Consider the following 19,040-nt stretch of genomic DNA (forward strand, 5'->3'; position numbering starts at 1 on the left):
GATTTTTTTTTACATTATAAAAATTGACAAATAGCCCTCTAGATAAAAATCTGTCTCTCATAGAATAATTTCTAGAATTACTGAGTGAAATAAATAATATAATTATATTTGGGAGTCTGGATATATATTGTTTGATTACTATTTTTAAAGGTTAAAACAGGGGCTGGCCCCATGCCCAAGTGGTTAAGTTCACATGCTCTCTTAGTGGCTCAGGGTTTGCAGGTTCAGATCCTGGGTTCGGACCTAGCACTGGGCACCAAGCCATGCTAAGGTGGTGTCCCACACAGAAGAACTCGAAGAACCTACAACTAGGATGTACAACTATGTACTGAGGCTTTGGGGAGGAAAAAAAGAAAAGAGGAAGATTGGCAACAAATGTTAGCTCCAGGTCAATCTTCCTCAAAAAAAAAAAAAAAAAAAAAAGAAGTGGTAGTAGTAGTACTTGGAATAAACACTTCCATTAAAAAAAAAAGGTTAAAACAACTTATAATCACACCAGTCATGTTCACAGTGACCACTTCCCACATCGTCATCATCACCAGGCATTTGTTTTCTCCAATCTGTACCATTTTCATAAGGGAGAAGAAGTTTTGTTTGGATTTATGTACAATGGGAAGACTTTGGTATGTTTTGATGCCGAGAAAGAGAAATCAGTGACAACAAAAATCAGTAAGACTTTACCTACAGCTGCTTTCTTCATAAACAGATTGCCACACCATTTCAACAGACTTCATCATAAAGTTATGATCAGAATGTGCCATATATTTTTTTAAAACCTTTAATATGTGAATTTTAAAGTATTTTTGTATGATTTATTCAACACTTTTTTGACTAAAAGTTAGTATATTTCCAATATCTAACACTATCAATTTTTTTCAAAAAAAAAGGAAAGAACGGCTTACAAGTGCTCCTTCGCCACAGCAGAGCACAAATACTGAATTTTAAGAAGACAGAGGCATTAAAGGTTTGCAATTAACTGGATTCTGCAAGTGTAGATCTGTAAATAGTTACCCTTTTTGTTTTTATGTCACACTTCAAAGAATTCACAACAACCCTGTGTCTATGCAAACCAATTTCCGTTGTGATGCCCTTTCTCTGTAATGCCAGTAATTTCACGTTTCCCGCTGCGAGATTACAAAGCGTGATTACAGTTGGTCCAGATGCAGCGACCCAGTCATCAGGGCCGCTTCTATCTCTGAATAACTTTCAGTAACCCCGGATCTCATGAATAGCAAATGCACAATCAAGTCGAAGGCTTGAAATATGAATGCAACTTGAATGGTGCAGCTAGATATCTGATTATGTCCTGAACGCTGGACCGGGTTTATAATAACTCAAAATAATTTCATGCACTGCCTATATTTATCCACTGTGAGAAGATCACAGCAAATTGAACTTGAATACTTTTTTAAGATAAGGGAAACAACACAGAAATGATCCCGATGCAGGGGTTTTACTATGGAGCTGAGGGTTTGAAAGGAACTGCTCCACAAATTTCTTTCCAGACATCTAGTGACCCTTCCACGTCTAGGCGAGCTCCTCTTTGAATCGACATATCCTGAAATCCGGGCACTTGATTTTGGGATATTTACATGTGACCTAGTTCATTTCAGAACACATATATGAAATATTTTTTTCAATGAACATGCATTTTTGAGGGCATTATGTCTTACAATTGTGGTCATTCATTCTCCTTTTTTTAATGGAACTAATCAAGACATCTCATTAATAAGACACCACATACATACTCACAATATATTAAATGTTAGACCATATATGTTGGCCCTCCTTTCTCTATGAAACTACAGCTGATTTGTTATACTGTTGTGATGTTTTATAACACTATCTGATCAAATCAGCAGTGATGGTACTGGTTATAAAAATATATTTCACATATCCAGTCTTCCCTATTAACTGTCATCGAAATTGTAAGTATCCACACACATACATGAAACTCTACCACAGGGTCTTGAGAAACAAACCTCTATTGCTATTTAGTTATTTCCACCTGCAACAACTGGTCAGTTATATTTCAAGAAGAAATGTATTTTGTAAAGAAACATACACCTTCGCATGACATCTGAAACTCGACAGCTTGCATGTCTATCTCTGCATGCCTACTCGATGCGTGTTTTGCTCAGCGTGGGAGAGAGATCTGTGAATGGGCCAAGAAATATGCAAACTCAGTCGGGAAGAAATCTTGACAGATTAAAGCATTTGCAAGACTGTATCCAAGGTGGCTATATATTTCTTTAAAGGACAACAGGGCTGAGAAGAATTTAAAAATTACATGCAGATAAGAAAGTAAGCCCATATACAATAATAGTACATAAGAGGTACAGTATAAACAGTTGCTACAACTCTGCCCTCAGCTTAAAAATCCCTGGTTTTGCTTGAAGAAAGTACAGGCTTTGGTTGTAGAGGTGACTGTCCAGGATCTGAGCATCGGAAGCTTACATCTAGATTATGCACCAGTGTTTTTGGAAAATATTCTCCCCTTTGTTTCTCTCTTCTATGTGCCTCCTGTCATCACTTTCCCCTGCTTTTCAGAGTCAGGCTGCTTCTTTCCTAGGCTCTAGAGGCAGAGGTGAGAGAATCAATATGCTGGAAAGCACATTCTAAACACCCAACCCAAGATCATCTTTTGATGACTGACATACTTCAGTGTAGGGTAAGTTATGTTGTAGTAACAAACATCCTCAAAATGTCAGTGGTTTGACCCAAAAACGGATTTATCTCTGGCTCACATGACATGGTTACTACGGAATGAGGGGAGAGGGAGGGAATGCTGCTCATTGTAGTCACTAAGGGGCCCAGAGTGATGGAGTCCAGGAGATACGGAAACTCACACATTAGCACCTATGCTCCCATTTCACAGGCCAAAACTAGTTGTGTGTCCATTCCTAACATTAAAAGAGGCAGAGGAATACAATCCTACCATATGCTAGAAGAGCACCAGAAGATTTGCAAGCAGTCCTACTGGCCACAAGAAAAGGAAATCCAGATATCCAAAGAAATTAAAGTGGTCCATTCCTGGTTTATGTGGCTTTTTCCTTTCCTTTCCTTTCCTTTCTCTATTTTTCTTTTAGGAGATCCACACTTGGGTGGTAGGCCTGAATAGAGTAGCAGAGCCTCCTCAACCCTTAAAAAATCCTCAGCATATCCTGTCCTCCAAAATGTCAACTCCCAAAGGCCCTGTTTCCAATGTCCATCCACAAAAAGTGACAAATGCAGAACAGTCACAATCTTGCCATGTTCCAACCTACATTAAGCATTAGTCATAATAAAAAGGTTAGAGTATTACTCATCTGGCTTCAATTCTTAAAATGGAAGATGATATGATCATAAAGCAATGGATATTTGATATGGGATAGAAGTTTGAAGCATCACAAGCAAATTATCAGAATCATTTCATTCCTAACCAAATGAGAATTTTGCGACTTGTAATTCCCTACCTTTCTAAAAATATTAAGCTCAAATTGTGTTCAGATGGCACTGATCAATATTTTTTTTATAAATCCATGACTACAGGAGTAAAATTTATAATAAAAAACATAAAGTATCCTCATTTTGTTGCATGATTCAAGATGAGACATACTCAGACTGATGCAAGTTAATCACATTCCCCCAGAGACCTAACTCACTTCTCATATGAGAGGCCGTGAATCAGAACTGTCATCAATGTTTACAAGTATGGTTCAACGCAGCCAGTACTGTGCTTTGGGGTGAAACAGCCACATAGAGTTAAAATTACCTCTTTAAGTCATAAATCTACCAGTCGCCTTTTCTACATCCTCCTTCCACTTACTTTAGGAGGCTACTGCCTCAATCAAGGCAATCTCAGTTATTTCCATCTCTTACAGAGAACTTAGATGTGGTTATTAGCTGCCTTTCTCATTAGATGTCACATAAAAAAAATGACACCAAATAGCCTATTATGCACATTGAGGTACTTTTGCTCTTCAAACTCCATTAAGTTCTTATAAACTTCAATTAAGTAAAAGAACAGCTAATTAGAACAGTCTGTTTTCAATAGACTTAGAACTTTGCAAGGAACATGATTGCAAGATCTTACGCCTAACTACTCCTTTTCCCATGTGTCCAGGCCTCAGTATTTGAGACCAGACAGTAAATTCATTCTTATTTATTTTAAGTAAATCAAGCTAGTCCTGCCGTGATTCACCTTTATACCATGAGGCCTCCAGGAGGTTACTTATTCTGGAAACATCCTCTATAGCCAGAGAAAATCTAGAGCAGGCAAGAACGTGGCTTGCATTCATTAAGATTTAAATTGGATTGAAACTTATAAGTGAAATAGACAAGGGGGAAAAAACCAAAATCATCTATGATTTTAGATAGTTCATTTGAACGAAATTCCAAATATTTTTCTAATTTCAACAGTTGATAAATTATCAATTATTTTACTAATAATGGAAAATACTAATAGAGATGATCACAGGTGTTTAATAAATGCTTGCTGAAGAAACAAAACAAATTCATACATATGACAGTACAATTAGGGCCTACACAGCATGGAAATATGTGTTAAAATAAATCTTTAACAATAAAAGCAATCAGCATGTGCTAAGGTAATCCTTTAAATAAAAATACATATTTCAAATGAAAAGAAGGTGAATTCTATGCTGTATCGTAAGATTAAATATATCCCACAGACTTCTTTTTAGTGGAGGAGGGGGTTAAAATACCGTGATTAAAGTTTTAAGCTTTTAAGCAAAGTTTGACTAAAGTTTAAGAATTAGTCATAGTTTTAGACTATTTATTGATAGTCTCTATTGCCTTCTTCATTTATTCATTCTATAACACTTACTGAATATCCATATTCCCTACCCTGGTGCCATAGCAGAGGTCAACTGTGAAATGACTGCAGCGAATTCGCTAAAACTTTGAAAATTGCAAAGATTTACTTTTCCCCGTATAATCTCAATCACTCTCACTCAGCAGTAGCCTAATGTAACTCCCTGAGTGAGAGAGAGGGCGTCTGGGTACACAATTTCAGCTTCTTTAAGCTGTAGGTGGGTGTGAGTTTCTGCTTCTGCAGTTAAAACGAAACATTTGGCAATTATAAATTATAGTTGTGATGTACTTCCCAACTAAAAGTATTTGTTTGCCCTCTCAAAATCTGAATACGTCCACTGAAAAGAATGTAACTGGATAATGTGAAAATCTTTCATGGATGTTGCCACTGAAAACAATCAAGAATCTACCAGCCTGTATTTCATATATGCCCTGTGCTATGCCAAGTACCAGAACACAAACATGATTAGAAACCAAACTAAAATAAACAACGAAAAAAAGCACGCTGCCCCAGCATGCACAGAACCCAGCCTAGCGGGGAGAAGTAAACCACTCATGACAAGACATGAGAAGTATAATAACTGAGGTGAGAGCCTAATGTGCTGGGAGTCCAGAGGGCAGAATAACTCATCTGCATGGAGATTCACTGAAGCCTCAAGAAAACCTGATCTTTGGACCGGGGCTTCAGTAAAGACAGCAATGAGGGAAACGTTCCTTGATAAGAGAGCTGCTTGTGCAAATGCCCAAAGTCAAGACGGAATATAGCCTGTCTGGAGAACGGGAACGATTCTGGTTGGGGTGGATAAGCCTGGAACTGACGTCAGCCTGTGACGGGGTCCGGAACGCCATGGAGACTTAGAGACTCCCCTTGAGGCAAAGAGCAGGCATCTGAAATAATCAGATCTGACGTGTGGAAGGAAACTAGTAGGGTGGCAGAAAAAGGCTTTTCTTGAATTAAGGAGAGAAGAGAAAGGTAAATAAGGATGGTGGGGGTCTTCTGAAGGATTAAGAATAATAAAAAATCATCTGGAAATTTATCACTGAATAATATATTAAGTAACTGTAAAATTAAATACATTATCATTCAAACAAACACTGTGCAAATTTATGTCTTTTTTTCTTTTCATTTTTTAAGGAGCCAGATGTGCTTTGGATACCAGCGGTTAGGCATTATTTACTTTTATTGTTCCCACGGATGTGTCCTTGATTTACAATCAGAGCACGGGCCCAGCCAGCCAAATCTACTATAGGATAGATTACGATGCTACTTAAGACTGACATTTTATCAAACTAACTCTCCAAAATAACTAATTTCTTTAAGGCAGTCAATGTAATCTTAAACCACACGTGCAAAAAAAACCCCTATATAGTCACAGATATGCCATTTTATATAAAACAAACAGAATCTCTCTCGAACACTTTCAAATACAACTAAGCCCAAGAAAATTTCCACTTGACTCCCATATAAAATCCCAATGGCTTACCAAATAATTTTCATTTTTATTCACTGAAGGCATTTATTTACCTGAGAGAAACTGCATGTGGCCCGTAGATGTCCCTCACGGCCGATAAATCAGCTTCGAGCTGTGGGTGCTTGTGCAGTTCCCCGTCATAGTTTACCTGATGGAAAGGAATGCGTTAGAAACGACTCAGGGGTGAACACAAACCAAAAGAATCAAATACGGTATCTCGGACAGGTCACCCTGTATTCAGCCATGGACATTTTCTCGGTCGCCTTCATTAAAAAATACAAATAATTCAGCAGTATATTCACTAAAGTTCTTAGGTTCACATACACCTAGCTTAACTCAATACATTCAAAAAGTAAAATCAGACTATTTCGATATGAAGAAAATGTAAATGTTAAAAGGAGCGAAATAAGTGTGTGGCAGATAATCTGAAAAAGGTCCAGACTGAAGACAAGCATTTACTCCCCTCTGTAAGAATTAGCTGTATAAACAAAAATCAAAGCGGGAAGAATTTATTTTGCATAATGCTAAAGTGTTCTATTGGTTAAAGAATCATTAGGAAAAGTATCTCATTGAGAGAAAACCATTCCTGGAGAGAAGAAACTTAGTTTTATTTACATCTGTCTCTCTACTGCCTAGCATATGCTTGACTGACAAATTACTGATTTTTGATTCTGAATGAATAAATTGACTTGCATTCTTTTATATATCAACAACTTCGGCTTTAAAGCACCTCTTTAACACATTAGCTTCCCTATAATATCCCAGTTACAAAGCATATTTGATCAAGAAGTTTAAGAAACAGAATAAGACACCTTATATAGTCATAGCCTAAAATCAATTGCTCCATTTAAAATTGTAATATTACCCTGGAAAAACAGAATGAATTCTTTTATACATATGCATGTGTGGCTATGACATTTTCACGTATATAAATAATGATGTTTCTTCATAACAATTTTTCAGAAAACACTTTACATTAGTATCAGAGGAAAAGGAAGACAACGAATACAAACAATGACGATGCTCAATAATTAGGGCCCATCAATTTTTATAAAGGTTAATCACCTTCTATTTAAAACTAACAATCCATGCTTTTGTTGGAAGTGTCATCATTGCAAAACACAGCACGATGTGCTTAGGGAATGTAAAAGTCAAAAGCATAATAAAATGCTGTCTGCAAAACCTCTGTAATGAAGACAACTTCAATGTAAATGAATGATTACAGTCAAAGAATTGCAAAAGTAAACTTAATTTCTGAAAATATATAGAAAATGAGAAACATAAATATGACATGGATTTCCTAGTTAGTTCCAGAACGCTTAACACCACATAGGTGTCTCAGATCACCGGCAAAGAGTTCCCCTAGGACAGGTGTGGCTATTGCTAACCTGCAGAGTGAATATTTGGGGGGTCTGGTGTGCTTACCTGTCCTCCATAATAAAATTCTTCAGAATCATTATCACCTTCAGAATCTTCTTCCACTGTACTATTTTGTCTTGACTCCTTAAAGTAGAGTAGGAAGACAATTTTAATGGTCAAACTAGTTTGCCTCCTTTTGAAAAGAAAGTAGCAAGTGGCCATATCAGGTAGGTTTGTGCATAACATGTGGATTTTATATAAAGACACTGAACAAGTCTTGGTGCAGTACAAGCCAAAAACAAAAGGTAGTAAGAGACAGTTTTGTGGGTGCATCAAGCTCCATGTAAATCTTTTCTAAAAGTTCCATTTTGCTGATCTTGAGTTGTACAATTTAATATTTGATGTATATTCAAAACTATGTATAATCAATTAAACTTTGGTTTTGTTCTGACAAAACATCTTGAAAGCTCACACTGATTCAATATTTTATTAAAAAGTTCCTCAGCATTACTTATCCCAGAATGTTCTCACTTCCACTGCCAACTCTACAAAATGATACAAAAGAAAAAACACTTCGAAGCCAATAAGATAAAAATAAAATTATGAAAATAAATATGAATCACATCATGAAGAGAACTTTCAGGATACAGAAATTATTTGTTTTAGATTTAAGATCTCAAAAGGATATTTAATTATGTATGCTTGAACTTGGAGTTTGGGTTTCTAATTAACTGAACCATATCTGTTGTGTGTCTCAAGTGCAGATAATGAAACTTCATCTAGAGTAACTAAAGGTAGTATTCCTACCCCTGGCCCTTTCAATTCATCCAATGTTTGTAATCATCTCTAAATTTCTAGACCAAATTTCAAATTCTTATAAAAACCCAAAAAATCTACAAAAGGGAATTGGGGTTTTATAAAATGCTAACAGTTTTTGATTTTAGCAACAGTATTGCTAAATCAGTGATTCTCAGGGTAGATAAAGAAGACTAGAACGGGGCAACGTGAAAAGGAAGGGAGGCTTGTACTGAGCACAGTTTTTTTGGTTTTTTTTTTTTGAAAGCCTCAGTCCATGTTGTATATCCCAGTTGTTAGTTTAGTTGTCTATGTGGGCCACGGCCACAGTTTGACAACTGACAGAGGGGTGGCATGGTTCAATGACAGGGAAACGAACCCAGGCCGTGGCGGTGAGAGCGCGAAATCAACCAATAGACCACCAAGGCCGGCTCCTGAGTGCATAGTTTTAAAAGCAAAGAATTGTTGTTCCCATTGCACTCATTTTGTTGTTTAATGTCCCAGTATTTATTTATAGACTCAAGCAAATTTTTTAAAGGTAAGGAAAGAAGATGAGCTTGTTTGGTGTTGGTGTTGGTGGTGTTGTTTTAACACTGGCCAAAAATAACAAGACTATACCCACGCTCTGTGCTACTTTAGCTAAGGAGATCATCTTTGACAAATGGAATTTTAAGGGTCTCATCAAAACTATGTATAGCCACATACAGTTATTATAACTATGTTACCCAAGTGCTCCTCAGTCAACTATATTATTTGATGAAAATATAAAAAATAAGTTAGGTTTTGTAGGCACTTTATTGAGATTTAAACCACGCGTTGTTCTTTCTATTATTTTAAAGGGAGCTTCTTTCTCAGAGTTAACCAGCCTTCCCTCACACGAAGTCTCTAAGCCATGAGCTTGAGCTCCATTCGCTCTATGCAATCTTAACCTAAATAACAATGATGATATTAACCATAAATACACAGTAGATTTAAAACATATGTATACTGTTTTGAAGAAAAAGAAACTTTAATTTACATACCTCCCCATTTTCCCTCTGTAATTTGGACTTTATGGATAAGCAACAGTTAATGTCATTTGTCTTTCTTAATTCTGAAAGAAAGTTATGATTAAAAAAATCACTTTAGTTTTCAGTATACTCTTTACCAAATATTCATAACTTTCAGTATAAGAACATCCCTTAGGTGATTCTCTCCTTTGCAAGAGAATTCCGGCATATTTTAAAATTATATTATGTTAGGGCGTTACATACGATACAAGCTATTCTGATTTTTCATTGTCCATAAAAATATGGTCAAACTAAAGTGCCACTCTGTGGATTGCTTCAGCTCTCATTATATATTTCGTGGGACCTACATCGCCTTAAATATGCTTTCTAAATATTGTTTGTTTGGCAATGTCATTATGCACGGGAATATTTTCACAAGACCAAATATCAACATAAAACATTTAAACAAGACGTTTAAAAGTACTGTAAATTTATGCATTTTAAAAAAACTGTTGCAAAACAAACTAATGAACTTTAGATAGAAAATGTGTATGGAGAATCATATTTATAGATACTAAAGTTAAATATCTGTTATATGGGCTAAAAGAAACAAAAAATAAAGCTACCTACAATCAAGAAAATATTAACCTAGAATAAAAAAACAATGCATTCCTATTACCTGTTGCTATTCGATGAAAAATTACTGGAATTGGCTCTGTAGTAACTAATACATCTTCATCATTTTCTGAACTTGACACATATGTATTATCTGCAAAGGAATATGGACAACTAAAGGCATAGTAACTTGAAAAAATACATCCTTTATTAAAAAAAATAAAGTAATATCACATCACTTCCAACTCTCATGAAGCACACACTACTGTCTTGATTAATCTCAGGAAAAAAAGTAAATTGCAGATTTATGTGTGAATTCATTGTAAATGGCCCCTTTAAAGATGCTGGCACCTGCTGGAGAAATACCGACTTTGGATGGAGACTATCCAAATACATCTCTGATATCCCACGGGGCAATGGATCATTTGGATGCAACTGTTTGCTCCAGCTCACTGAACAGGGTCCTTCCCAATATCAATGTCAACTACAGGGAGCAGGCTTAGTGAGTGACAGAGAAGGGTTATCAACAACAGTTGATGAAACAATAAAGATTCAGTACCATGTCCTTAAGGAGTGTGAGCTAAAGCTTTTGTTGTAAATCATACCTCCCATATTACTCTGATATATATTTTTAAATCAATATGTCTCACAATTATTATTCTTTCATGAACTAATTTTATCTAAATAATATTAAACAAGTTGAATGCATAGAACATTAAATTAATCCATACATTCTTTAAGTTTCTTATTCATTATTTGTTTCCTCTGGAAAAAAATAATATTTTTATAAATTTAGGATTTTTCCCTGATAAATACTGATCTCCAAGTGTATGGTAATAGAATACAACACACAGCTGTTTATTCTACTTTGCTCATTGATAACTACAGGGCATCTGTGAGAGCGCTATTAAACAAACATTTCACGAATTCATTAACAATGGTCCTAAAATATACTCGTCAATAATATATAAAATATAAATATAAAAGTGCACACTATTCTCTCCTATAAAATAATTGAAGCCTTTGTCAATTTCTGCTAAGGGAAATGAGTGTTCAGATGATTGACTGAATATATGATAAAAGATCTTGAGCCAAGCTTTCATAATATTGTGTCAGTACAGTGAGAACATGATTTTTAATTGATAGATAGCTAAGTCATTACTTTACTAACAAAGAAACATCCGTGCTGTTTTTAGACCGTAAGCAGTGAGTAAAGGATAGTGATATGTATTCACTGCATAGCCACAAAAGACTCTCAATAGACATAAGGCTTCAATATTATTCAGGAAGGTGAAAGAGATGGGAGTGGATTCGATTTGAGACAAAGCAGGTTTGCCTCATCACCTCGCTTTGTTTTAATTACTACTTTTTTCCGCATTTTGTTTTCAAGCAGCATCAAGGAAGGCATGAGAGTTTTGTGCACATCAAGTCAGACCACAGATTAAGAAAGAGATTTAATATAAATTTATTTTAATTATTGTCTCATCATATTAGTTGATATTTCCACTGCTTATCCAGCATCTCTCCTGTCAGTCCCCTCGTACGTCCAGGTAAGAATCAAAAACTCCTCTACTAAAGCTAGTTTTTACATTTCTTAAACCCTCATTCAGAGTCTCACTGATTCAAAGTTATTTGCTACTGGATCAACTTAATCAGGTTTTCACCGTGCACAGTGGATTCCTTGAAGCAAACTTATGGAGGAAGAGAGAATTAAAAGGGAGCATTAAAGTAACAGAAGCAATAGCTGACCACTGACTAGAAGGGGCGATCCAGAAAAATCCATAAAGCGGACACTGTATCATGCAATATCTCAGTGTTATGGAACGAGGAGATTTTACTAAAGCTTCAAGAGACAACTAAATTAGGACTTTCTGTTTAGGAAAACTGGGAAATGAATAACTCAATTTAAAGCATCACATGTTTTATGTAAAGTGTTAACACTGGAAGGCAGTGAGATTTGATTTAAGAGAATATAATTTGGTGGAATACATGTTGTATAAAACTAAAAGAAAGGATTATGCATTCAGACATATCATTTTCTAAGATATTTTCTACCAGTTTGCGTTTCGATTAGTACTTCAGCACGAGAACACTTTTAATTTCCAGTTTTGGCTTAATTTATCCAAACCTGTTTTCAGGTTTCATGACAACATCTATCAAATCACTATTACTACATAATAGGCCAGATCACAGAGGTATACCCAAGTCAAGAACAGAAATGTAGGAAAGGAGACAAAGAAAGTCAAATCTAGACCCTGCTACCAACCAGCTGTTGATCCCTTTTAACCTAAGCCACGGTCTGCTTAGTTACAAAAATGAAGAGGTTTGCTGATGATCTTTGACGATCATCCCAGCAGGATGACTGGATTCTATGTTTTCCTTTTTTTGTTGTTGTGTAAATAATTATGTCCAAATCTTCCTCAAAAAAATTTTGATATCTGTAATTATAACATCATCTTTGTTTAGACACGGGAAAATAGGACATAAAAAGCGTAAGGAATGAGTTTAAGGTAACAGACTGAGTCAGTGACAGAAAAGAATGTTTTCAAACTCCAATTCCTTCACTGAAATTCTCTCACTTGACTCTAGAGCTGCCAATTTTTTTCTTGAAACTACTGGGGACAGTTATTCTTTAACATTTATGTTTTGCAGAGGACCTACATACAGATCTTTGCTAAAGGATGTTAACAGTATGAATATTTTCTCTTCCCTTCCCTACCAGACTATGCAAGCATGACCAGAACTTCCGTGGACAATCAGGGAGAGATGAGTAGAGTGTTATGGGAAAGCATCTCTTAAACTATTGCTTTTATTCTATTTCAAATGTAAGATGATTTAAGCCAAGTCATTCCATTCCTCACTACTATGTAACTTAAGAGAAATAATTATAATTATAAATAATAATTATACTGGTTTTAAAATATAATCTGGATATTTTCCCTGATGTTATATATAACATCCATGTCAATCCCCAAGCCTATCAATTATTATCCCTATTTTAAAGATGAGTAAACCAAGGCTCACAGAAATTTAGTAATTTGCCCAAATTATTTAAGTAATTAAAGTAATTACACACAGCTAGTAAGTGGTGAAACTGTCCGAATCCAAAAATCAATGTGTTCTTATGTTGTTTCTAATATCAAAAAATTGTCACTCAACAATTGCAATATCTTGTAAAACACATTAAAAGGGATGAGAGAATTCACACCCCCCAGGAGGTAAGCCTCCAAATTAAAGGTGGGAAGTGATGAGAAGGAACTCTGCTGTTCTGTTACAGCAGAGCCAATTATCTGCGACTTGTAACATACCTTTAAAAAACAAATAATTGTCTACAGTATAAACTCCATACGTACAAGTAAACCAGAAGGCTGCTCATTTCTTCACTTTATTTTGAAAAGCCAACATAGATTTAGTATTTCATTTATACGCATGTTATTTTGTATCCCTAAAACTCAGTAAACAACCTCTAAATTTCCATTTTCACAAAAAAAAAAAACCTATGAAATGAGTGCTAATACCTGGCACAGGTTACTTAAGAGATTAAGATTATAAAATGACAAATCTGTTCCTAAGGAAACAAACCAGGTGACATAATCCTGAATTTGGAGGATTACGCTGATACATTTCCACCCGGGCAAAGAAAATTCCTTATTTTCAAATTTATATCATGAGCTAATCATTGAACCATATAATCCAGGAAAAGCAGACAAGAAAAAAAAGCCTGAGGAACATTAGCAGAAGGAATTAATAAAAGTATTATCAAGATTACTGCATTTAGAAATTAAAAAGAACATAAAACAGACTTAGTGTCTGAAAGAATTTTTAAAATAGGCAATGAGGGGCCGGTCCGGTGGCGCAGCGGTTAAGTTCCCACGTTCCGCTTCTCAGTGGCCCAGGCTTTGCTGGTTCAGATCCCAGGTGCAGACATGGCACCGCTTGGCACACCATGCTGTGGTAGGCGTCCCACATATAAAGCAGAGGAAGATGGGCACGGATGTTAGCTCAGGGCCAGTCTTCCTCAGCAAAAAGAGGAGGACTGGCAGTAATTAGCTCAGGGCTAATCTTCCTAACAATAAAGAAAGAAAGAAAGAAAGAAAGAAAAATAAAATAGGCAATGATTTTGGAAGAAAAATCAAAGGGGGAAAAAGACAAGAACAAATATAAAACAATACAAAGGAGAAAAAAGAAATGATTACAGAGATGTAGAAGATTTTTAGATTTATAGTGAGTACTATAAAAAACTTTTTGCTAAAAAAATTGGGCATTTCATCAATAGAGTAGATTTTCAAGAAGAGTGCATGATACAAAATGACTAAGAAATAGAAAAACAGAACAGATCAATAATCATGGCAGAAAATACGACAGTTGCCCCAGAACCATCCCTAAAAAGATACTAGGCTCAGATAGATTTACTTGCAAGTTCTATCAAGTGCCAAAGAACAGTTTAATTCCTTTAGCAATTTCAAGTCTTGAATAACAGAGTATATGACAAAACCCACCATAATTCTTAAGAGATCAACATTAAGATATCTGCTAATGTGTCACCTTGTTGTTCAAAGGAGAAAGCATATATGATGCCCCAATAGATGTCAAATAGAATTTCACAGACTTAATACTCATGCTTAAAAAAACCCCAAAAAACCTGGTACGTGAGAAAAGGAATGATACTTCCTTTTCTGAAAGCAATCTGAAGCATGCTCACTAATTTTAAGAAAAGGGACAACACTGCTAACTTTCATATCTATCATTAAAAATTATTCTGGAAGTTCTAGCCAATGGGAAACAAGATCACAGGTATGAATACTGGAAAGGAATAGAAAATATATAATTTTTACATAAATTTGTCTATGTGAGAAGTCAAGGGTATTGACCGAACTTAGTACAAACACATGTAGATTAAAATTTAATAACGGGGAAAACATTATCACAGTGATATTCACTTCAAAGAAGGCTCCATAAAAATACTACTACTACTTTTTCCCCAGAAGTGATAGGAATCAGAACTGAATTAGAGACTTGGTTTGACCACCAAATCACATGTCCTTGGGAAATATTATTTGACCTCTCTCAGGACATTTCTTCAAGTATAAAATGTCATGATAGCCCCTGTTCTGTCTATACACAGACTGCATTTAGAATCAATTCAGTTATTTATATGAAAATACTTGGCATACAGTGTACTGGTTGTATCAACCAATTCCAAATTCTACCTCAGAATGCACTAATCTCTCTCTCTCATCCTTGAGTTTTATTTACACTCCCTTTCTTTTTAGAAACGAATTATGTTGGAAATTCACTACAAACTTACTCCAAGAAGGGAATTCAATTTTTAAAAGCACAAATGATAACCAATGCTTTATTTTTAAATTTCCATATTTGTATATTGTATTTGCAAGTGGGGCTCATACATGGCAAGAGAAGAACAGAGTAATACCTCTTGGCCACAAGAGGGAGCTGAACATTTGGTTCACTTGGTTTCTGAAGGCATCTTCGACCAGATGCCTGTGCTGCCTGTGCTACAGAATAATTCGCTTACTGTCTTCAAGTTGGGCTTTAATTGTGGCATTATTTCTATCACCTTGACTGAAAGTCCTGCACCTCTCATGGTTGACATCTCTAGGAGCTGCCTCAGATTAGAAGTACAATAATTATAGTATCTACAATAAATAGTGGTGCTTTTATTTTCCTAACACACAAAGCGAACATTCTGCATCTAAAACATACTATATCAAAATAAGGAAGAGATGATTGCAAAACCATCTACCAAAACTACTTTTCTTTATAAATATTACTTGTCTTGGTTCTTCCAATAAAATCTGCCTAGAATTCTTTTTATACTACTATTAAAAATAAGCATATCTTGGGGCCAGCCTGGTGGCATAGTGGTTAAGTTCACGTGCTTCCACTTCAGCAGCCCAGGGTTCACAGGTCTGGATCTCCAGTGCAGACCTACACACTGCTCATCAAGCCATGCTGTGGCAGCTTCCCACATGCAAAGTGGAGACGGATTGGCAAAGATGTTGGCTCAGGGACAATCTTCCTCAAGCAAAAGGAGGAGGATTGGAACAGATATTAGCTCAGAGACATTTTTCCTCAAGCAAAAGGAAGAAGACTGGCAACAGATATTAGCTCAGGGCCAATCTTCCTTACCAAAAGAAATTTATCTTTTAATTATCTTTAATAATGAATAACTCTCCTTATCTAATTTTATAGTAGCTTCATAGAATACTATGCTTAAAATATATGGAGATCAGAGCAAAATAACTATAAGGGAGATTATGATTTACAAAATTATTTTAAAATGTACATTTGATCTTATAAAAAGACTAAATGCATAATGCAAACTACCACAGGAAATACTTAGCTTAAATGCTACATAAATAAGCTTTACAATATCCTCATACCAAATTATGAACTAACTATTTAAAAAACACTCAAAGTATATATAATCAAAGTTACTTATAGTAATCTAGTCATTTTACACAGAAAAATATCACCCCAAGCATGCAGAGCATGTAAATAAAATGGCTACATTTGAATAGGAATTGGAATTAGGATTTCAATTTCTGACCCTGATAGATCACAATAGTTAGTTTGATAACCATCTGATGTTATTAAGAATACTGGAGTAGAAAACATACATAGACGTGAAATACAGGCAGTTAAAATGTGCTATTCTTTGCCACAGAATACAATAAACAGTAGATTTTGGCATTATACTCTCTTTTCTCTGGGGTAAACTAATCAAGTCATATTTGATTTTCACTAAGTCTCCAGTGCTTATGCTCTTATTCAAGATAAAATTATAGATATCATTTGTAAGAAAAATGCCAAAAAGAAACATCTTGTTTATATCTTCAAATTATCATGACTCAAATGTTGGCATACACATCCGATGACGTTACAGTGAGTCTGGAGAGTAAGACGACGGCCTAGGAGAAAGGACTTGTGTAAGTTACAGAAAAATGGACCTGCAGCGATTTCACATTCTGTTTTCCACGGACAAGAGTGTGTGGCCCTGGTAACACGTTTCAGGACACGCAATAAGGACAGCTGCGTGTATGCAAGATGCCCAGTCCAGTCCAGTGGCACAGTCCACAGACTCCAGACTACTGGGTTCAAGTCCCAGCTCTTCCTCTTATTAGCAGTGCCACCATTCATCTGTAAAATGGGGATATTATGGTAACAATCTCATAGGATTGTTGTGAGAGTTATTTAATTACATGTATACTGAGAGAAAGGAAGAAAGGCCTATTATTTTTAGCTATTACTATTATTTTTAGCTATTATTTTAGATGTTATTTTTACCTCTTACTGTGACATTATGAAAAGCCAAATGATATTCCAAAACCAACAACTAAACCACTTAGAGAATCTTTATTTTCATTGTAACGATGTAAACATACAGGTTGAAGCTGTCACGTCGGCTCATGTAAACGACTTTTCATTGCGAAACCATTTTGATTCTGGACTGCATCTCAGGGGAAGACATGTATCTCACAGGCAATCAACAGAATTCTTCTAGATCTTTAAGTCTTTCCCTGCCAACGCTTCGCCCCTAGATATATTTATATACATTTTACATCTCCAGAAGAAATAAATATTCATGGAATCATGAAGTCAAAATTTGTAATAAAAATCAAAAGAAGAAAAGCATACCTGGGTAATCTTCAGATACATGCACTGAATAGGATACACTGTTAAAACAGGAAAAAAAGAGAAAAGAAAACCTCAAGTTATTGCTTGGGTAGATACCCTTTTACAAAATAAAAACCAACCCCATGTTACCCATTCATTTATAACAGATATAACTATAAACAGATAGCATCCAAAATGGATTAGAAAACCTCTTAATATTTGACATAGGAAACTTACAGATTTTTAAGATATATTTTCCATGAGTGTAAATCATTTTTGAAATATTTTTCTCCCAATAGTGATACTTTTTTTTAGTATAAAGAAGTCTTTTTATCTCAGCAATGTCTAATATTTACTAATTTATGATAATTTGTGTTTGCTCAGATATTATCAAATCATCTTTTCTCACCAAAAATAAAGTATTCCTCTTGTTTAGTATGGCAGTCAAGAATTTAAACATTTATTTTTAATATTGCTTGCCCACAATATGCTGTGATTTTGAAACACATCCTTTTCTTCAAAGAATTAACAAAATGATGACAGTGTAACTAATAGTTATTCACCAGCCAATCTTTTATCATCATCATATATAACAAATAAACTACCTCCTGTTTCAGAAGGATTGAGTTGTTTCAGAAATAATTTTTCAATTGCATTTTAAGAGTTTCACAACTCCTTTCTCAGTAACCTCACTCCCTCTGCATACTTACGACATATGGGAATTTATCATACTTTTTTGTTCACTTTCTTATCTCCATCAACTACACTGCAAGTCTCTTGGGGTTAGGGTCCATGTCTACTGGTATTTTTAGCACAGTCACCTATTTTAGTGCATGACACACAGTACATATTCAATATTAACTTCTGAATGGATAAGTGGAGCTGGCACTTGTCACAGAAAAGTCAAAATTTAGTTTAAGTGTAGCCAAATTAACTCCCTGTTATGACCAAAAAAATCCTTTGAAGGAACATACTAAATATAGTCTATGCAAAGTCTCATTCACAAAGTGAGTCCAATACAATCCAAATTACTTGACATATGAACAAATCGGAAAGCCTAATCTATATTCAAGAGAAAATTTGATCCAAGTGTTGGAATTAGCCCACATTGATGTTATAACAGTTACTGTAAGTATGCTTAAGGATGTATTGGAAAATCCAATGTGAAAAAGAGAGAAAAAAACAAAAACAAATTATCAGGTGTTGTGGGACACTAGCAAAAGAGCAAACATTTTATACAATTAGAGTTTTAGAAGGCGAAGAGAGAACAATGCAGAAAAAGACAAATATGAGAGGAAGATTTCCCAATTTGGGTAAAAGACATAGACGTGCAGACTGAAAAAGCTCAGAAAATTCA

The 19,040-nt window shown here is 35.2% G+C and overlaps 1 protein-coding gene across 2 annotated transcripts in view; it reads right to left on the bottom strand.

Moving 5' to 3' along the window:
- Window positions 1–19,040, bottom strand: part of PARP8 (poly(ADP-ribose) polymerase family member 8) — a 168,372-nt gene that overhangs the window by 66,573 nt on the left and 82,759 nt on the right. For both annotated transcript variants that reach the window (XM_044779350.2, XM_070519664.1), the window contains exons 4-8: window positions 17,705–17,742; window positions 10,110–10,199; window positions 9,464–9,534; window positions 7,713–7,790; window positions 6,341–6,435 (exon numbers count right to left, since the gene is read on the bottom strand). In XM_044779350.2, coding sequence (XP_044635285.1) covers window positions 6,341–6,435; window positions 7,713–7,790; window positions 9,464–9,534; window positions 10,110–10,199; window positions 17,705–17,742 — 372 coding nt within the window. The remainder of the gene's footprint in view (window positions 1–6,340; window positions 6,436–7,712; window positions 7,791–9,463; window positions 9,535–10,109; window positions 10,200–17,704; window positions 17,743–19,040) is intronic.

This window comes from Equus asinus, chromosome 10 (assembly GCF_041296235.1).
Source record: "Equus asinus isolate D_3611 breed Donkey chromosome 10, EquAss-T2T_v2, whole genome shotgun sequence".
NCBI classification, from domain to species: Eukaryota; Metazoa; Chordata; class Mammalia; order Perissodactyla; family Equidae; genus Equus; species Equus asinus.